The sequence below is a fragment of the Eriocheir sinensis genome, chromosome 51 (genome assembly GCF_024679095.1).
Source record: "Eriocheir sinensis breed Jianghai 21 chromosome 51, ASM2467909v1, whole genome shotgun sequence".
Classification (NCBI taxonomy): domain Eukaryota; kingdom Metazoa; phylum Arthropoda; class Malacostraca; order Decapoda; family Varunidae; genus Eriocheir; species Eriocheir sinensis.
Genome location: NC_066559.1, coordinates 725,869 through 747,946, shown reverse-complemented (window position 1 = coordinate 747,946; position 22,078 = coordinate 725,869). Strand labels below are relative to the sequence as shown.

General features: G+C 42.9%; 1 protein-coding gene across 7 annotated transcripts in view; it reads right to left on the bottom strand.

Moving 5' to 3' along the window:
* Window positions 1-22,078, bottom strand: part of LOC126982467 (mucin-17-like) — a 170,313-nt gene that overhangs the window by 118,399 nt on the left and 29,836 nt on the right. For 6 of the 7 annotated variants that reach the window (XM_050834508.1, XM_050834507.1, XM_050834509.1 and 3 more), the window contains exons 2-15: window positions 18,129-18,279; window positions 15,141-15,307; window positions 13,682-13,864; window positions 11,408-11,647; window positions 9,985-10,089; window positions 9,583-9,864; window positions 9,242-9,345; window positions 7,892-8,111; window positions 7,440-7,538; window positions 6,071-6,175; window positions 4,257-4,351; window positions 2,665-2,824; window positions 1,468-1,665; window positions 348-556 (exon numbers count right to left, since the gene is read on the bottom strand). In XM_050834508.1, the coding sequence (XP_050690465.1) occupies window positions 348-556; window positions 1,468-1,665; window positions 2,665-2,824; window positions 4,257-4,351; window positions 6,071-6,175; window positions 7,440-7,538; window positions 7,892-8,111; window positions 9,242-9,345; window positions 9,583-9,864; window positions 9,985-10,089; window positions 11,408-11,647; window positions 13,682-13,864; window positions 15,141-15,307; window positions 18,129-18,279 (2,318 nt within the window). Of the gene's footprint in view, window positions 1-347; window positions 557-1,467; window positions 1,666-2,664; window positions 2,825-4,256; window positions 4,352-6,070; window positions 6,176-7,439; window positions 7,539-7,891; window positions 8,112-9,241; window positions 9,346-9,582; window positions 9,865-9,984; window positions 10,090-11,407; window positions 11,648-13,681; window positions 13,865-15,140; window positions 15,308-18,128; window positions 18,280-22,078 lie in introns of those variants that run through there. The other variant, XM_050834511.1, reaches the window with a different exon arrangement.

The window sequence follows — 22,078 nt, the reverse complement described above, 5'->3', positions numbered from 1 at the left end:
TCCTGTCTTTTTCTTTCTTTCTTTTTTCTTTCTTTGTCTTTCTTTGTCTATCTTTTTCTTTGTCTTTCTTTCATTCTTTTTCTTTCTTTTTTTCGCTTCTTTTCTTTCTCTTCTTTTACTTTCTCTTCTTTTACTTTCTCTTGTTTTCTTTCTTTCTTTTCTCTTCCTGTCTTTCTTTATTCTTTATCTTTTTCTTTCTATCTTTTCCTCTTTTTCTTCCTCCATGTGTGTGTGCGTGTGTGTGTGTGTGGTATGATAATCAGGTGCATGATGAATAAATGAATATGGAAGATTACGAATATAAGCTGAAACAAAAAAATGGGACTGACATATAAGCTTGAACTCACCTGTTTTCTTGTAGATTAAATTTAATCTTCCTAGGTCTGGAGCCCCTGAGGACAATGTTAAGCCTGTGAGTGGCATAGGAAAGTCGTTTAATGATGTCCCAGGGGTGTAGGACTGCCCTGGCCAGTGACTCAGGGCCAAAATGACCAACTGGAATCAACAACAACCCTCTTCCTCCAACCCCCAGCCAGCACTGCTGTCGACCTTTGTCCTGAGAAAAATGGCTTTTATCAGACACTCAAACAAATATCATGCTACTCCTACATCAGCCATCTCCTCTGTGTGTGTCTGTGTGTGTGTGTGTGTGTGTGTGTTTACCTAATTGTAGTTTTACAGGGCCTGGGCTTACGCTTGTGTGGTCCCGTCTCCGTATCTGTATTTGTTCAACTTTTCCTTAAAGCTTTGCACACTCTTCGCTGATACTACATCCTCACTTAGTCTGTTCCAAACCTCTATATTTCTTTGCGGGAAGCTATATTTCTTTATGTCTCTCAAGCATCTTCCTTTCCTCAATTTTTTACTGTGTCCTCTTGTGTTCCTGGTGTTTATTCCTTCTTTTAGTAGTAACTCCTCATTATCCACTTCTTCCATTTTGCTCAATAATTTATAAATTTTTATTAGGTCTCCCCACTCTTCTTTGTTCTAGTGTTGGTAGGTCCATTTCCTTTAATCTTTCTTCATATGCAATCCCTTCAGCTCTGGAACCATTTTTGTTGCCATCCTTTGTATTCTTTCTAGTTTTTTTTGTGTTTCTTCTTATGGGGAGACCACACCGCCTCTGCATATTCCAATTTTGGCCTATTCATAGTGGTTACTAACTTTTTCATCATATCCTTATCCATGTAGTGGAATACTAATCCTATATTTCTCACCATATTATATGTATCACCGAATATCCGATTAACATGACTCTCTGGCTGTTGATTATCTTGTATTGTCACTCCCAGATCTCTCTCTTCTTGAACTTTTTTTAATATTTCTCCATTTCCCATTTTATATGTCCATTTTGGTCCCCCTTCACCCTTTCCCTTTACTATACAACCTCAGACCTTCAGACCAGAGATGCATCAGCTCATAGCTCAATCCAAGCTGATACATGTGAATTACATATACATGACCTACTTGAGTCACATGGTAGAAGTGGGTGCCATAGTAGAGTGTAGCCTGCAGAGTGGAAATGAAGCGACACTGTGCAATGGTGTAAGGGAGTCCATTAAGTGCAGAGTGTCTTTGCTGCAGCTCCTCCACTACTTCAGCTACCTGTCCACCACGTAACAGTGATTCCGGGACGTAGTGTTCTGGCAGGAAGTAGCTCACAGTCTATGGGAGAAAGGCATGGGTAAACTGTTAATGTGGAGAGTGAAGGCAATGCTATACTAAAGAAGAATATCTTCGGCCTTATAATGAGTTTGTCCATTATCCCTTGCATCATAAATTTTTCCATAATATGGAGAAATTTACTAGCACCCACAACAAGCTAGGACACCTATAAGTGCCCCTTAAAAAGAAAAAAATACGCCTGTCCTCCCTTATTCATTGGGGTTAGGAGACATGATGGGGCCGTATTACAAATCAAACCCGAGAAGTTTTGGGTCTCTACAAAGGTCGGTTTAGGGGCTATATTACAAGTCCAATCTGATAAGTTTCGGGTCCCTACAGAGTTATTCATCCCAAACTCTGTAGAGACCCAAAACTTCTCGGATTGGACTTGTAGTATGGCCCCTAAACCAACATTTGTAGGGACCCGAAACTTCTCGGGTTTGACTTGTAATACAGCCCATGGACCCAAGCAAATAGCGTTCCATGAATATTTGGTGTGTCCTCCCCAAAAGTCCTCTAGACCCGCAGAAAAACAGCAATTTTACGCAAACTGAACCTTAAAAAAAGCATTTCCATGACCTGAGAGCAGAATAAAACATCAGAGGGGTAACTGGTATAAAGTTTGTGCATCATATTTTTTTTTAATTATTCCACATTGTAATTCTAATTGTTGTAATATTTTAGTACATTTTTAAAACATAATGAAGTGTGAAAATAAATTCAATTTATTCTCTATATCGCATTTTTAGTTGAAATGTTTTGTAAACTTTTAAGACAAAAAAAAGTGTCTTGTGCATGTCATCAGGTTTGGTGAACAACCGACCAATGCTCAAATATTTACTGTACTGGGAATTGTATATGCACAAAGCAGAAACCATGGGAGATGAATTTGAGACACAAATAAAGGTCATGGAAGACTAAATTTAAAGGGTAACCAATCTGTTTGACAGATGACACAAATAGTAGTAAACAAATAATATGCAAATTAAATTGAATTACCTGGTACTTCCTGTCGCCAAACTCAGCCTGCAGAGCAAGGGCAGCCAGCTGCAGAAGAGTGTCAGATAGCAACAGCTGTCGACCCTCCAACAGGTCATGGCGCAGCTGCAGGTACAAGAGGTGGCGGCTGGTGTTCTCCATCAACTCAACATTGTCAAATCTATGACAAAAGACGCAGGACCAAGTTATGTCTAAGCAGATTTATTTTGTAATCTTTACCCAATACTGGTGAGCCTTTAGTCTCTTCATTTATAAGGAAGCTATCCAATATTTCTGAACAATATAGAGAAAACAAAACAAAAATGCTCATTACATGTTACTCCTAGTAAGAGAGAAAAAAATTAAGAAGTCCACAATGGTGAGAGATACGCTAGCTATTCTTGCTTTATCATGTCTTCTAATTTTTTTTTCTTTTTTTACATGTTCTAATGAATGAGTTGATATGGTCTAATATGATGTATCCTAGAAAGGGAATATCATGGAAAATTATAAATTTACTACCATATGACTTCTTCTGCAACAAAAGCCAAACGAGGCAATAAGGCTGATAAGATACTTAGGTCGGTATTGTAAGACACTTTGGCTTCTCACATCAGCTAATTCTAAAGGCCAAAGAGGGGATCAGTCGGGTTCTAATGAGTGTTTCTTTAAGTTCATTGCACAGACGAAGGGTTAGACTATCACCAGGGTCATAAAACTACTCCTGGAAATGCCCACAACTCCTTAGAAAGCCATGGCAAATATGTGTTCAAAGAGGGGATCAATCGGGTTCTAATGAGTGTTTCTTTAAGTTCATTGCACAGACGAAGGGTTAGACTATCACCAGGGTCATAAAACTACTCCTGGAAATGCCCACAACTCCTTAGAAAGCCTTGTCAAATAGGTGTTCTTAGGCGACGAAATGTTTTATAATACGACTCTTAGTATTTACAGAAGAATGAAATAATAATGGAGTTGCATCTCTTTCTCTGCTACAAGCTTCTACTACAGCAGAATTTTTAGGCATGAATCTGATTATAATGTATCAAAAGCCTGAACTGTTAACCCGGTAGCAGCGACGGGCCAAATTTGTGGCTTTACCGTGTAGCAGCGACGGGCCAAATTTGTGGTTTTACCGTGTAGCAGCGACGGGCCAAATTTGTGGTTTTACCGTGTAGCAGCGACGGGCCAAATTTGTGGCTTTACCGTGTAGCAGCGACGGGCCAAATTTGTGGTTTTACCGTGTAGCAGCGACGGGCCAAATTTGTGCCATGAAATAAACCCCCAAAAGCAGATGATACATAAACTGTTCAGAAATGCTTTGATATATATTATGAAATGGTTTGTATGAGTGACGATTTTTTCTAATTTTTCTCACTTAGAGGGACCATTAAGAAACATGATCCCCGCTGCTACCAGGTTAATATTCCCCTACTCTGAAAAGATAATTATCTGCAAACAGGTAAGGGTATCAACAGGTAAAAGATCTAAGCTAAATAATACATCAGTGTGGTTGACATGTTGAATATTTGGTTGAGGTTATTTCAGCAATATAAATCGATTAAGATAGTTTTGACACAAGTTGGGTGGGATAAGTATTAATCATAACTCACCTTGAATACCACATGAATCTCAGGTGAAGTGTGAAATTATCTTGCATGAGACCATCTTTTGTAGGATGGCGTTCCTTCCAACCTGGTGGTGCTACCTGTGCACACACACACACACACACACACACACACACACACACACACACCGGGAGAAAGGAATACAATTATTATTAATTAAAATTATAATACATAAATGACTATACGTACATGGAGATAGGGAGGGAGAGAGTGTGAGTGTGTGTGTGTATGCAACTGGCCAGTGAAGTGAATTAGTTTTGTGTATATTTGGCAACTCCTTACTCTAACTCTGTCCTGCAACATGGCAGTGATCTATTTCCCAGTATATCTGAGACAATACAGACCCTATGGTCCAGACTAGGTGGTCCGTTCTTAAACATAAGTGGAATCCTATTAAATTTAATATCACCAAGACTTTGCATTTCTACTTTTAGTGAATATCAAGCTGAAGGAAGTGGTGGTCGAGATGATTTTTAAATGAATTAATTGTACTGGACTGGACCACTTAAGGTGGGAGTTTATTCCATTCTTGCACTACATCACTGAAGAAAACAAAGGATGGCAACAAAAATGGTTCCAGAGCTGGAGGGATTGACATATGAGGAAAGACTAAAGGAAATGGAATTATCTACACGAGAACAAAGAAGAGAAAGGGGAGACCTAATACAAATCTACAAATTATTGAGCAAAATGGAAGAAGTAGACAACGAGGAGTTACTATTAAAAGAAGAAATTACCACCAGGAACACAAGAGGACACAGTAAAAAATTGACGAAGGGAAGATGCTTAAGAGACATAAAGAAATATAGCTTCCCGCAAAGAAATATAGAGGTTTGGAACAGACTAAGTGAGGATGTAGTATCAGCGAGAAGTGTGCAAAGCTTTAAGGAAAAGTTGGATAAATGTAGATACAGAGACGGGACCACACGAGCGTAAGCCCAGGCCCTGTAAAACTACAACTAGGTAAATACACACAAACTCCTTGCAACTCACTCTCTCTCTCTCTCTCTCTCTCTCTCTCTCTCTCTCTCTCTCTCTCTCTCTCTCTCTCTCTCTCTCTCTCACACACACTCACAAACATACTGACAAAAATATTGGTAGGAGAAATAGGCTCTCCATGTCAAGCCAGTACGAGGAGGTAATACGTCCTCGTCCCCACTTTCCCTCAGCCGTGTATCCATGCTTGTGTGAAATGGTTATTTTCTGCTCCACACTCTAATTTCCTCCCTCTCCTGCACTGGTCCCCACAAGCCTATCTACCCATCAGTACTAAAATGACAATTCCCCTTATGCTGACATATAATACATGATGATTATGTTTAGTTTTATGGCTTAGATCATTTCAAAATGGGTGCGTGCAGCATTACCAGATATTCCCTGAGCTGCACTTTCGGCCCGGCCGTACCGAAGGGGTTAAATGGTTTGATACCTGCTTCATCCCTGATGCTCGCTGCCATTGTAGGATACTCATCTTCCCTTTCAAAGTGCTGCTGTTGTTAAACAATGCACTGTCACACTCAGTTCCTCATTCAGAGGCACAAGTGTGGATTTTTTCCCTTGAAACTCCACCTCACTCCTACAGCCACTGAACAATGAGGTACTTTGCAATATCAAATTGTTTTACTAACACTACTGTTATCAATAAATGCTGACCACAGACAGACAAGGAGGAGGAGGAGATGGATAATGGTGATGATGATGACAATAGAGGGTGATAATACTGATAATGGTGATGATAAAAATTATTAGGAGAGGAAACATAATGTACATCCCCAGTTGTTCCTTTCCAGCATACGCACCTTGTGTAACTTGGTCTGCGGTGCAACAAAATGAAACTCTCCACTGCCAAGCACAGCTAGCCCGAGGTGTTCAGCTAAATGCAGAGTTTCTGTCCTTTGCACGGCCTGAAAATATGTTAGCTATTAGGAAGTAAACCCATATGTCATTTCATAGATATATAGCATTAAAATATTTAGGTTCTGTAATAGTGTATCACAATAAGATAATAAGGAATGTGGCACCTGGCACTGGTCTCTTGATCATCTGAATACTATAATCCTTTCAATTGAAGCTTGCAACTTAAGTCAGAGATGCTTTTGAAAAGTTTGTCATTGATGGATTCTGTAAGCCAGTCTCTTGTACATCCTACAAACTGGACTCTCTACACTCAGTTTCCATTCTATTCTCTGTAGTTTACCTTTGTCACATACTAATAACTTTGTTTCTTTATCATCAGACAGTAGAATGATTATAAACTCAGAATGTGTTGAACAAAAAAATAAAAATTGACAAAAAAATCAACAAGATCATGAGATTATATAAATTAATGAGAGTTGCCAATGTTTATGCTGTCTTGTATATCACAGTGTTTTTTTATGGTACAGTGGTTCATGTGACTAGCTATGAATCTGCAGGACCAGGTTCAAATCCGTGCCATGGTTCGAATCCCAACCCAGGTTTGGAGCCTGGCCAAGGTTCGAATCCCAGCCCAAGTTTGAATCCCAGCCTGGGATCGAATCCTGGCCCGGGGAGTCGGCATGTAGCTCACTCAGCTGTTCATGCTCCCTTATGGGCTGGTCGATAAATGGATACCTGAAGAAACCTAGGGAGGATAAGTTGTGGTAACCCAGATGTTACACTGCCCCTGTGTCCCGGGAAAAATGGGTTCTTACCCACCAAAGGCTCAAAGGGCCAATTTGATGTACATGAGCACCACAGCCGGGCAGATTTATAGAGTACATTATCAACTTTACCTTACCTAGTATAAATAATAGTATGTGACAGAAAAGTTCTTCTTATATATATTAGATGATATACAATAAAAGTCCAATAATTCAGCGTCAAATACTTTGGAAATCCCAATGGTTCAGAATTTTCAGCCAAGGTTCAATTTTAACTTCTTTGGGTAACATCGAGAAAAATCAGTGTAAAAAATGTTAAAAAAAAAAAATAGATGAAAGTGGTGCACCAAATTGTCACATTCTACACTCATGCAGATACTCATGAAATTCACCCAGTTCACAGTGTGTTTACCCAGATGGCTGTCTATTACACTGCTGTCTCCCATAAGAATAATGGTATAAAGTTTGCGATTTCAACGTTTGCGACCCACAATGTCAACCTACTTATCGCAAATCTGGAGACAGTACATTATTCATACATACTGACCTGAAAGATGTGACTAACACGAGTAGAGGCAGGGTCACAAACCACTTCTATCTTGTTTCCTGCTACTAGCACCACTGTCACTCTCTTTACTACACACGCCTGAGGGGGGAGGATAAATCATCAGATAATGAGTGTACCTTAGAAACCTAATAAGGAGAATAGACTTTCTATAAACCAAGGAAGAGGGAAAGACCTCCAACCTGTGTACTAGGTATTTTTAGACTTCTTACTCAAACCACAGTTAATGCTATGATGGGAAAAAGATCTTGGAAACTAATGGACAGGGCATTCAAGAATGTTTGGATCAGAAGAGACACTACGGAGGAGGAGAAAGCAAAAGTGAGCTAGTAAGGGAAGCCATGGCAAAAAACTTCCAAGAACAAGAAAAAGAAGAAAAATTTAAACTGGAGAGTAAAGATTGGTTTTATTAAAACTACGATCTGTCACAGTACCTGTGTATCATGTAGCAAGCTGGTTATTCTTGGGGGATCTTTACTACGCACTACAAATTCTGGGCCAATGATGTGGGGTGTTTTGGGCACTTCCCAGCTCCCTGACCCCTGTGACTGCTGGTCAGTGATGTGGTATAGACGGGAAGGTGTTCGCATCACCAATCGTCGCTTTCTGGGTGTAGTGTCACACAGGCTCCGCTGCTTCTCGGTTTCTGCGTTCCTAGAAAAATGAGGAATCACTAAAAAGGAAATTATATATGCATATATACATAAATATATACAGGTAAATCCTTGAGTTACCATGGGGTTCAGGACCGACAGGCAGTCATAAGTTGAATTGGTTGTAATATTTACAATAAAAAATAAAATAAAATATTATTCAAATGTCCTCCCGTGCATAGAGATGCTTTCCCATGCCCCCTATCCTCTCCGCCTACCCTGCCTCTGTCCTTATGCACTTGCCTCACCCCACCCCTTTATTCAGGTGACCCCTAAGCCAGACAACACTGTACTGTACATCGTCACACAAGTTTTGTCCAGATGACGGAGGTAGCCAAACGCCCCCTAAGTCATTGTGTGGGGGGTTGTGTTGGCATGGAAGGGGGGGGCAGTGTTTGTAAACCAATAACATATCGTAGATAAATGAGTGGCCAATGTCGCCTCTGCTGCATCTTCTTACCTTCTATGAATGTTTCGTTCAACCACAATTGCTGTTCCCGGTAAAGTCACCTATAAGGACCACTGTGGGAATATCATGAAAGAGCTGTTGTTGTGGGACACCATTTTGGTTGCAACCAGCTGATCGACTGACCGGTCTGGCTCACTCCCAATTCTTAACAAGAACACAAAGCTTAGTAAATTAGTGAACCCAATATAAAGGTGACATGGCCATCATCGCCATAACAACAACAAGCAGCCACCTAGCTAGTGTTGCAGATGCAGACTTGGCTAGGCATATGTCTGGCATCTGCCAGACTAGCTGAGCCCAAGATATATTTACCTGGATTCTGTATCAGCTCCCAGACTTGACCAGACATATGCTCGACGATTGCAGGAACCCTGATTTTTTCCAGGAAATCCAATATCCAGGAAATCAAGGGTCAAGTGTATTTTTCAGAAATTCTGACAAAATCAATTTTTCCCATAGGTTCTTTTGTTTGTTCAACACTAATTTTGTCCAACATGACCCAATCTCTGACCAAATTCCCTAGTTGGATGTGAGGTCACTGGATATATGACCAGGTCTATAACATGAAAGCAGTCACTACTGGTAGCAATGAAATTAGTATTAACTCCAAGAAAAAAAAAAATTCTTATACAGACCATCTACTCAGTCAGATAAGTACTTACAGAAGGTTATCCACTGACATGGCACGTGACCTAGGTGGCTTCTTGGGGGCAATTCTTTTGCGTTGGCTTCTTCCCCCTTCACCTGATACCCAGCTCTCAGCACCCTGCAGGGTATGTAAACTTTGAAGTTTTAAAGGACAAGAGGGAAAGCATGATGGTAGAAGCATCACTTCTTAAAATGAGGTGAAGTAAGCAATATGATAAATTTAACTTTTAGGTTTGCTTAAGCACAATAAATTAATCACAGTATCATGTATTACCAAAAATGCTAATATTTATGACAAATTATATATTAAAATTTACAGTACTTTGCTGATAATACTTCGAAAACAGCAAAGCACCTTCATGTCACCAGCCACAGTGGCACTTCGGCCAACAGTCACAGTCGGCTTGGGTTCCCCATCACCAGAAATCTTCTCTAAGGAACTGCTTTGTCCAGGTACTCTCTCTTGGGGAGTCTTCAGGATAGGATTCATGTGATGACTTGAGCTGCTGCAGCTGTCACTGCCAGGACTGATGCTTCCTGGTGCGAGGTTGTCCTTGATGCTGATGAGTGACCCCAGAGAAAGGGATGATTTCTTTTCTCTCACAAGACTCCTTTCCTGAGTTTCCTTTGCAATCTGCTAATGGCAGAAGGGAAGTAAACTGCAATCAAAACCTTTTTCATCAGTGGGATAATTGTATGCAAAAGCTTTTTTCATGAGTGGTGTTCCTAAAGTCATTTGAACGTGATTGACACCCACCTTCCACTTGTAGGATGACTGTTGCTGGGTGGTGTTCAGGGCAGAAAGGCTTTGCCCCAACGTGCTGCCTGTGTGTGGAAAGTTTTCTGGGATGCGCACCGTACTCTGGCATGAAAGATAATATAAAAACTATTTAAGTTAAAATGACAATGATAGTGATGTTACTATTCAAGTCACTGTTAGTACAGTTTCGGGTAAACAGGAAAAAGTGTCACACTAAAAATATTTACGAACTCCTAGGCTACGCGACACTGAATATATTGTTTATGGGTAAGTGTGCCAATCTCGCACGGGCAGACGAAACTTTTCTATTTTCAGTTGTCTGTGTGTTATGAAATAATGAGAACTGTTTCTGTCACAAATCATTAAATGACTGACTTTTCAATGGCTGTTGCACCCGCCGCCGCAGCCGCAAAATAGCTCGCACAGAGAGGTTCAACTTGCTAACTGTTTATTCATTTCACTCACCGTTCATACTCGGAAGTGGACACACTAGAACAAAACCAGGAAAATTAATGTTTTTCCTGCTGTGTATTCCCCCAGTATGCATGCTTGGTGGACTGCAGTGTCTTATTTCTGCAAGGAGGTTCTCGCAACACCGGTCCACGAATTGGACCACACACGCCGCCGCCATTTCCCGTCCCGCGCTTGGTATTTCCGCCGCCCCACACCAGTTGCTGAATAAATTTAAGCTAACCAAACCTAACTTAACCTAACCTACCTAACGGGAGGGGAACCCGGCCCGCTTTCCTCTTGGCGCCGCTCGTTGGCGACCCCACGCGCCTGGATGCGCCCGCCAACGTTTACCATATGGACCTTGGCCAAATCACCACTGCTGTGCCGTTTTCACTTATCGGGACCGAACGGGACTCTAAATCAACTGTGTGAACCCATGGAGCTTTACAGGAACAACTCGGTGAGCAGGGCCAGCTTCTGGGTAGCTTGCCACTTGGTTTTATAGCTGGAGTTGGAGATCACAGGCTATGCAGGTAATAGGCCTTGAATCAGTCTCATCAAGTAAATGCAGGTTTGTCAGAAAGTCATGCTGGCGATATACCATGATTCAGCGTAGGCACTTATTAGCAGAGGCATCAATCCGCCTCTTCAAGTCACTATGGATAGCTATTGCAGTTACTGGGTGCAGTCGGTTCTAAAACTATTCTCTGGCTGGGGCCGTCCAAGAGGACCTCAAGAGAGTCTAGCGGCGCTACAGGCAACATCTAAAAAAGAAAAAAGAAAAAAAACTTTAGCAGTAGAGGGGAAGGGACAGGGGGGTCGGAGTCGGAGTCGCAACCTTAAAATTTCCCGGAGTCGGAGTCGGAAATTTTTAAATCTGACTCCACACACCTAATCGACACTTTGGTTTTCATCATAATGCTGCCACTAGCCAGTCATTAAATAACTAACCCCTTCATGCTCCTACCAGTGATAGGTGCGATGTCCTTAGGTCCTCCATGCTGCCAGACGGCTCATATGCAAAGCTGCGGTTCTTGCTAGTGGATGTGTTCGTGTCCAGGGTTGAGCTGGATCTCCCCCTCCCCTCCCCACATACATGAGGGGCAAGAAAAGGTGAGAAAGAGATTCCACGTGCTTCTTCATGAAGGGCACGAACGATGGCAGTGTAGTTGAGGATGTTTCGTGTATCTAGGCGGTCCACCAGCAGCTATGAGGAAGAAAATATGCAATGGAAGAGGGATGAATCTATATGCTATTATTGCTGAAATACAATCTGAGATGATTGGGGATTTTGTAGAAAATAAAGAAAACCAAATTTATAAACAAATAAATAAAAACATGCAAAATGGATATAAAGTGACACTAAAGAAAAGCAGGTGGTATAACTATAATATGCTTTAGGCTGGAGAAACTCTGAGAGAACTCATCTTTTTCAAGAGTAAAATACAGAGGTGGGCGCGGTACTGAAAAATCAGTAGTGGGGTTGCGGTAGTACGGTACTTTTTCCGGAGTAGTGCGGTCCCATTTTTTTCTTCCTCAGTGCGGTACGCGGTGTGCAGTACTGCGGTAGCGGTAGTCAAAATAAAAAAATACTGCAGTGCCTATCCTGGCTATCCAAACAAAGGAAACATGCTTAAAATAGTACAATTGCCCTAATTTACAATAGAGGGGACAGGGAAGGGGGAAGAGGAGAAATCAGCGTCATGTGAGAGAGGAGGAAGTGGGGGGGTGGGAAGGAAGGAAGGAAGGGTGGTGCGACCTTGAATAACAGCTGCAGTAGCCAGGGAAGTAGGGAGGATATGGGGGAGTGAAGGGGAAAGGGAGGAGGGTTGAAGTAATTGATTTGAATTAGTCCACCTTTCTTCGTTTTCTCTAAATCCCAGTTTCTACATTCTCTAGTTTGGCACCAAACAGTGTCACGCATAAGCCACGCCTCTGCCGTGTCTCCTCACACAAAGTTGCGTATGACTTGACTTGGTATAAGTGACTTTGCTGTTTCCATTTCGCTTGACGCCGCAAGACGCTGTCAGTCGAAGGATCACTCCCGCTTGACTTCGCTCGAATCCCGTTCTATGCCGATTTCTGACAATCGTCCCGTCCGTTCTCGACCGGTCCAAAATCTTTGTAACATGCTAAAAACAGTCCCCCTTTCCGCCTGCCGCTGCTCGGCGGCGACTCCACGCGCCCGCCCACGTTTACCGCCTACCATGCCACGATGCCTCACGTTTTGTCCCGTTTTCACTGATCGGGACGGGACAATAAGTCGGGTATGTGTGAACCCAGCTAAATCGGCATGGAACGAGATAACAATGGCGTCAGGCGGGGTCAGACGCCGCCAAGTGGAGGTGAGCCTCAATTTGGCGGCGTCAGGCGGGATTAAAATGGCATGAAATAACCGTAGAAATTTGCGCACCCCGTGTGGCAACGTCGCATCACATGACCATACCGCCAAGCGGCGTCCTGACGGGATCCCGCCTGGATCCCGCCGCTGTTTGGCCCTGTAAGGCGGGACTGTTCGTGCAATATAGCCGGCGGTGGACCCCCGCCTGACCCCGGGTTCAGTAAGGGAGAGTCGGAGGTCCGGTGCCGCAAAACACAAAAGACGGCATGAGACGGGGTGTTCTATAAAGCCCGGGAGAGGGGGGTCGTACGGGGGCTCTTGTTTTGCGGAAACGTGTTTAATTTAGTAAGAATGACACGAAAAATGTACTGAGAAGAATTAGAGCTGCGGCGTGACTGAGTGTTACTTGAAATGGAAGACGGCCACCACCTCGAAGATCTGCTGATCGAATCAACAGATCGATGGGGAGAAGAGAGAAGTAAACTTGAGTCTTGAATTTAAACTAACACTCAGCCACGCCAAACAATTAAGCTGCGAGGGTGTGAGCAATTATTTTACAAATACACCGTCCGGCCAATCTCTACTTAGTTAATCTAAGAGGAAAAGGAATATTTAAAGACTATATTTAATAAAACTTGGGGAGTTTACTGATAAAGAAACTTACTGGGACTTCCAGGGAAAAATACAAGGCATAAATGCTTTAAACTAAGACCTATGGCTAACTTAAGCACAAAGAAAGAATAGCCTATAATAGGTATCCTGAGGGTCGTTCCAAGGTAACGGGTAATCGGAAAACAAATCGGGGAGCGAGAAGGAGGGGGTGGGGGGGATGTGTGCGCCAGTGGACGCGAGACGAAGGCGGGCGCTGAAAACAAGCTAAGTAGTAAAAGAAAATCATACTTGAAAAATGTCGACGAGTGCCAGACGCTCAGCAGGGTGTGTGTGTGTCATGGCTGCCAGGATGGTCCTCAGGCTGGGGTTTGCCCTGCCCCGGCCCCTGTCGCCCACCATGGCTTGTTCGCTCTGACTGATATCCTCCCCTACCGCCTCCCACAAGGTCCGCCCAAGGGAGAACACTAATACCTGAAAAGAATAGGCTACATATTAGAATCTCTCTCTCTCTCTCTCTCTCTCTCTCTCTCTCTCTCTCTCTCTCTCTCTCTCTCTCTCTCTCTGTTTATCCCATATGTTAGATCACATGATAATTTTCACACACAAACACAATCACTGACATACACGTACAGTAGTCAGTGACGTCAACTCCCCCCCCCTCCGGAACTCCCAGAGTCAACTAACAACGTCGCCACCATACATTCAAGAAGCGGTGCCTATAAGTGTCTATGGGAGGTGGGCTGCAGTGAGGTGTGTCATACCGAGAAATTAAACGAGTCCAAGGGGCGTGGGTATAGTGTCACGTGTTTAATTCGTTGAGCTCAATCGGCGCGAGATGACTGTCATGGGTTGTCACCAAGGCACTGCTTACTTTCTTCCTGATCTCAGGGTGACTCCGGTCTCTCATTCTCCCACTGAGGGAGGTCAATGAGAGCCGCCGCGAGGGACTAGACTGCCGCAGGAACCCCACCGTGGGTGAACCGTGAAAAGGGGATCGGCCAGTTCAAATAAACACTATTTTAATTATTTACTGCATGTAATTTATAATTGTTGGATGTGATGCAAGGGTATTTCGGATATTACCCATGTTATTTACATGCAACAAGTTGTAAAAATTCCTTATGTACAGGCAGAGCCAGCTGGTCACCTTACTATAGAATGGATATAAAAATGTTAGAATCGGTGCAGAGGAGGATGACTAAGATGATTCAGGGGTTAAGAAACTTGCCATACAAGGAAAGACTCAAACGGTTAAACTTGCATTCTCTAGAAAGGTGAAGGGTGCGTGGAGACATGATCGAGGTTTATTGATTGATTGATTGATAGTTTATTGTTGCAGGTAAACAACAAGGGAGAAGGGAGGAACATGCCATCCCAACCCCCAGGCAGGACAGAGTGTGATTATACAACTATTAATACACGTGTAGGTTTATAAATGGATGAAGGGCTTTAATAAGGGGGATATTCATAAGGTTTTGTTGGTAAGAGAACCGGGACATAGGCAAAAATTGGTTTACTAACAGAGTGGTAGATGAGTGGAACAGGCTGAGCAGTCATGTGGTGAGTGCCAATACAATCGTCACATTCAAAAATAGATTAGATAAATTCATGGACAGTGATAATAGGTGGGGGAAGATTCACGGGAGCTTAGGTTCAAAGGAGCTGCCTTGTACAGGCCTACCGGCCTCTTGCAGACTCCTACGTTCATATGTTCTTATAGAGTATATTGGTAACACAAGTGACTCACCGCCTCCCCATCATTCCGCTCATGGCTTGGGGGCAGGCAGTGGGCATGAATGGTGGATGGGGTGGGAAGAAGTTCCACACGGCCACACTTACGCAGCACCACACCTCTGGGACACACCACCAGGCGCGTCATCCCTCTTCCTTGTGGTGAAGAAACTACAACAGCAACTGTGAGGGCAAACATAGCGTTAAGGATTAATTTTACTCTTAGACATAAATATTTATAAATTCAATACTTTTAATTGTTACATAAACTACATTTTTCTACTGATTCTTTTACTCTCTTGAGTAACATTTTCACAATGTAAAAACTCTTACTCAAGTAATAATATTGGATACATTCACAGTTTTTATTATTTCATAACAGCATAAAACTGTGTCGGCAAAAACTTCAGTGCATCAATATCGAATCCTGTGTTATGTTAAACCGAATGTTAGTGTTATATGAATATATATCTTTCCAAACTAAAAGAATAGCTCACAAAACACGATTTCAATGTATAAAATAATATAACCCGCTAAAACTTAAATACCATGTGAGGAGGAGAAAAATATTATTGAATCTGTCAGTAACTAAAAAACAGAAGCACTTTTATTTTCATCGCGACCTAGATCGACTATCTGAATATCAAATACTGTGTGAGTAATTCACCATGGTCTGACCACACGATAGACTCACGGTCACCAGCCACCCTTCCTGAATGAGATCGGAGCTCAGTTCGAAGTGATGGATCTCTGGGTGTGGTTGCAACCTCACACCCATACACACCCGAAAGGCGGGACAAAACCCCTAACTGACACCCGGCACGTACCCATTCACTGCTGGGTGGACAGGGGGCACGGAATAAAAGCGACTGCCTATTCGTCTCTATTCCGCCTGAGAATCGAAACCGAGACTTCTTAGTTGAGATGCAAGCGCGCTAACCACGGCACTACGGAGACCCAAAATGTGTGTGTGTGGGAGGCACACTGTTCAGAGGCACCACACACCTATCGAACGAGCCCTACACGACACAACGCAAACACCATGCATGCAATCATTATCCAATTTTACGTCATCAAAACCTCTCAGAACGACCACGTGAACTAATCATTCACGACACAGCATAAACGCTATGTAATGATTCTCCATTTTTACGTCGCTCACACCTCGAGATAATGACCGGCATATGACCACAGATGTTGCGCCGACTAAACGAAACTTTCCAACTTTTTTCGAGATAATGAACTGTGCGATATTGACATGCACCGCTCAAGTATTCCCCTTTCACACACCACTCGAACGAACCATACAGGATATAACATGATTGATTGATTGATAGTTTATCGTTGCAAGTAAACCGCAAAGGAGAAGGGAGGAGCATGCCATCCCAACCCCCAGGCAGTACAAAGTGTGATTATACAACTAATCATTCTCCAATTTGACGACCATCATTCAGACGAGCCGTACAAAACCCAATAAAACACAAATACCTCGCAAGAATGCTCTATTCACAAGTCACTCCCATACCATACGGCCCACGAACAGGACAAAATACTGATCCACCACATGCGTGGTGTAATAATAAAGATAAAAGGAAGAGGAATCATTAACAATATTTAGCATATGTGTAGTAATACTTTATAGTTTCATATATTATGCATGTAGCATCTTAGCCAGAGATTAATAGAATCTTTATTACATACTGGAGTTCTTGGTAGTTTTCCAGTAAATCCAGTGTATTTTATAGATTTATTAGCGCAGGATATAAAAGGCATAAATGTGCTTTGGAAGTATTTTATTTGCTCTTGTACTTTTCTTCAGTATGTACGAGCATTACACAAGCTATTACATAATATATACCTATATTCCTATATCTATCTATCCATCTATCTGTATTTATTCATTTGTCCATCTATATATTTGTCTATATGTAGCAAGGCCCAACCACACTTGCCAAAAGCCACCTAAAGGATGATCTTTAGCCAAGGTCAGCATCCACCCACCTGACTGATAACCACTCTTAGCTAATTAAGTCACACCCCAGTGCAAATGTTGAAAGAGTTACTCACTAATCGGCTCCTAAAGTGAGGTAGGAGACCTGTCCACCCGCACACCCTCTCCGCCACACACACATGCACAGGTGTACACACACATACATACAAGCAAGTATGCGCACACACACACACACACACACACACACACACACACACACACACACACACACACACACACATACAGGTAACTCTCGATTTACGCGAGTATTGTGTCCTTGAAGAGGTCGCGTAAATCAAAAACAATGTAAATCAAACAAGAGGTAGGTTTCTGTCGAAAAATAAATATTCAGTTCATTCAGTGGAGAGAGAGAGAGAGAGAGAGAGAGAGAGAGAGAGAGAGAGAGAGAGAGAGAGAGAGAGAGAGAGAGAGAGAGAGAGAGAGAGAGAGAGAGAGAGAGAGAGAGAGAGAGAGAGAGAGAGAGAGAGAGAGAGAGAGAGAGAGAGAGAGAGAGAGAGAGAGAGAGAGAGAGAGAGAGAGAGAGAGAGAGAGAGAGAGAGAGAGAGAGAGAGAGAGAGAGAGAGAGAGAGAGAGAGAGAGAGAGAGAGAGAGAGAGAGAGAGAGGTACGTCGAGAGAGAGAGAGAGAGAGAGAGAGAGAGAGAGAGAGAGAGAGAGAGAGAGAGAGAGAGAGAGAGAGAGAGAGAGAGAGAGAGAGAGAGAGAGAGAGAGAGAGAGAGAGAGAGAGAGAGAGAGAGAGAGAGAGAGAGAGAGAGAGAGAGAGAGAGGAGAGAGAGAGAGAGAGAGAGAGAGAGAGAGAGAGAGAGAGAGAGAGGTCACTTGGTCAGAGGGAGGAGCCTCGAGAAGATGCGCATTATGGGACGAGTTTTGAGCCGACCTTGAGTTGACCTCCCTTTCTTTAGATCTTGAGTGTAATAGCCCCTTAATAATACCCTCGCACTAACACCCCCCATTTCCTCCCCTTTCTCTTATGTCCCCTTTCCCTCCTCCAGTACCTGACAGCAGAGCATCCTGAACAGTGGTGGCAGTGGCAGCTAGAAAAGCCCAAGTCTCCTCCTCCGTTAGTGGCGACGCTCTGCCCTCTAGCACGCAAGCCAGCGTCACCCCGTCACCGCCGTCGCCGCCTCCACTTCTGCCACCAGCCATCTGAGGATGAGAAAAGAGACTGGTAAGATATATGGAAATGATTTGCGTTAAAAATCATGCGGGAATGAAAGGAATAGGTATATGAGCCAAACGCGAGAACTCCAGAAAGAATAAAGGAAGTAGGCAGTTAAACACTTCACGAAACGGGTGTAAGCTACTCCCGGTGAGGTAAATCCGGGAGGTGAAGGGGTGCTGCAAGCCCACCAAGGACCCTTCCCGTGTCCTCATTCAGTAACACCAGAGAATAGATCAGCATGCTTTCTAAAGACAGATTCTCTCACTTTCCACACCACACTACATGCATACACACTACACACACCACTTAATAAAAAAAAAATCAAAATTACGTTTCTTTACTTTTTTATTGGAGCAGCAATTAGCAATTTTTTTGCCTACACTATTTTGTTTTTGAGCTGCTTCCTTTGCTGTATAAAAAAAATAATAAATAAATAAATATTCCAAATTTTAAACTTATCTATCATAGATATTTTTTGCCGCTACATAATCAGTCACTTTAATATTTAAATAGCTGATATATCGACTCGTCTGACTGGAGTGACGACTATGTCTGTTGAACAACGGTCCCTCCTGGCCCAACCAGTTTAGTTAAACAGATGCATTGTGCTGATCAGAACACATGTAGAATTCAAAAGACTGCGGTATATATTTACTTTGGTGGAGCTAACTAGTTTTTAATAACATTATCAGCAGAGAATGCAGTACATTAAAGTGTTTCTGTAAATATGACCTACCCAGTACCCAACAACCTTAAGATCAATGTGTTTGCTGTAAATTGGTTCTAAAAAAAAACGAAAATCCTATATGTATACCCAAAATTTGGCTTTTTAATAATTGTGTTGGCTGACGAAGCCAGTTTAGTGATACATGTGGGGCTTTCCACCAAACGTGTGCGAGTCTATCTGTTGAAGTTCATTTACCATGCACAGTTGTCCCCGCCCACTTTTGTCCTCCCCATACAAGCTCAACCCAGCCTGAACCAACAGTTGGCATGATGGAGCCAACATGTCAGAGGTAGGTTGTTGGGGCAGCCTTTCCGGCACCCTGCACAGGCGGCCTAAACAACCCACTCACCCTGAATATGCTTGGTCTGTGCAGACAGGCTGCCAGAGCGTCGATGATCTTATTGGACCTTTCAGGTAGGCTGACAATACGGCGTACACACTTATGAACCAGTGCCACTAGACCAGGGGTTCTCAACCTGGGGAGAGCTTCAGGGTTTCAGGGGGGGAATTTGGATCACATGTTGGCAGACTCTAACATTTGGAATATTGATCTTTTTGTTGCCTTCAAGATCCCCGGGGCGGCACAAAACGTAGCATTGGTTACCTGCTGCAAGCAGCCTATCGGATTGTGCACCTCAAGCTCCAGAGCCGTAAGGTTCAAAACAGCTTACACACAGACAGGGCTGCCACACATACGCTCTCCCTAGGTTTCTGCCTAGGGGGATGACATTCTGACATGATCAAATAGGTGCAATGGGCAAAAAAAAAGGTTGAAAAACACTGCACTGGACAATATTTATTCAGTCTTATGACATTTCATGAAAAAAATGTTTTAAACATTTATGTAAGACATGCCTTTCATCATGGAAATATTTAACATTGTCTAAGAGTATCTTTAATCATTCAACATTTCTCAGGGGGCTTCGTGGTGCAGTGGTTAGCACACTCGGCTCACAACTGAGAGAGCCCGGGTTCGATTCCCGGGCGGAGTGAAAAAAATTGGGCGGCTTTTCCGATACCCTACGCCCCTGTCCACCCAGCAGTGAATGGGTACCAGGTATTAATCGGGGGTTGTGTTCCGTCTCCTGGGATCTGTTCCCTTCTTCTATAAATCCTTCCCCTTCTGTCTCTCTTCGGCATATGACCACAGATGTTGCGCCGACTAAACGAAACTTTCAACATTTCTCTCAAAACAGAAAAAAAAAAAAAACATTTAACAATGTCATGCACGTCATCACCAGACTATCCGTATTTTTGTTTCACTACTTCACAGTTTCCTCACACGTCCATCCGCATCTGTCTATCACCACTGCGTCCCCCCCCACCCCCCACCCCATCTCCCAGTGCTTAAAGCGACACTATCACCGTCATCATCGGTTAACGAGTAAGCTGGCGACGCCCTCAGGTAATTGAAAAGGTTGATAACTTTACGAAAAAGTTGATGGGATAAATTGATAAGATGAGCTTGTTGGAGAAGGTCGAGTCAGTGGAAATGGCATTTTTTTTTTTTTTCAGCTGTGATATTGGTGGAGATGACGGTGGGGGGGAATGTGTTATTGCAGACGGTGGTGGTGGTGGTGGTGGTTATGGTGGCGGTGGCAAAGAAATGTGATGGTGATTGTTGTGGTAGTGCTGGTGGTGGCAGGGGTTGATATTTTTCGTATTGATGGAGCTGGTGATGGTGCCACTTGAAGATTATATTTTTTTAATTATTGGTGCCGATGTTGTTGATGATGATAATGATGATGATGGTGGTGGTGGTGAAGGTGGCAGCGGTAATGGTAATGATGATGATAGTGGTTTGTAACGCAGGATTATATTTTTGGTAGTGGTGATGGCGGCGGTGGTGGTGGTTGTGGTGCTGTTGTTGGTGTTGATGGTGGTGAGTGACCCAACGTTGCCAGATTGTCGTACTCAGCCTCCAATGTTTCCCGATTTCCGACCCCAAAACTGCCTCCTCGACCCCAATAACTGCCTTCATATATAGTTATCGTTAAAATGGTTAATTATTGGTGTTTTTTTGGCAATAGCTATGGCTCAGAAACCGGTATATACGAGGCTCTGAGTACGATGATCTGGCAACGGTGGTGATGAAACGGAAGAAAGTTTTAGCGGTGGTTGTAGTGGTGATGGTAGCAGTGACCGTGGTAGTGGCAATGGAGGTCGTGGTAGTAGTTGTAGCACTGGAAGAGATTTTTGGTGTTGTGGTGTTGATGGTGGTAGTGATTATGCGGATAGTGGTGTTGGTATACATCTTGACTCTAAGCCCACAACTGGAGACTAGAGATGTGGCAGCGTGGTACGGAAGGAGAGACCCCCGCAGAATCCCCCCAATCCGTCACTTCCTCCTGGACTGACTATAGTGATTGTGGCAGAGGAAAAGATATTTGGCGGTGATAGCGGTGGTATTGCTTTTTGGTAGTGGTGGTGGTGGTGGTGGTTGAGATGGCAATGGTGATGGTAAAGATATCAATTCAAAAGAGTTTTAGTAATGGTTGTGGCATTGGTGATGTGATGATGAATGATGACAAGGAAATTGATTTTTCTAGTGTTGATGGTGTTGATGGTGATAAAGTCAATGTGATTTTTTTTTTTTTTTTTAAGTTGATTGTCTTCATATTCATTACGTTTGCAGGAAGGTTGCTCCAGTGGCGACTTAAATTCTGTTCGAGAAAGAAAAATCCTTCTGATTATCATGCATTGCCTCACTTATATTGTTTGACCATTATTTCTAGCTCGGATAAGTTTGGGGGCTTTTGTTTTCGTTTAATCGACGTTACTAATTAGGTTATAATATTTGAAACCTGCACTAAATCCCTCTATAGTTACCTCTTTTTAAACGTGAATGGTAGAGTCCCTAGAATCATTTTCATATAGCTGTATCCACAACGATGGTATCATGTTTTGTTCCGCGAGTGATCATGTTTTCCACTTTTGGGTAATATTATGGCATTTTGAAAGGGGACTAGAACTGCACTGCGTATTCCAGGTGAGGTGTTACTGACCTATATATATTATTTTCTATGTACTACCCATAGCGCCGGTAGGCTCTCTTG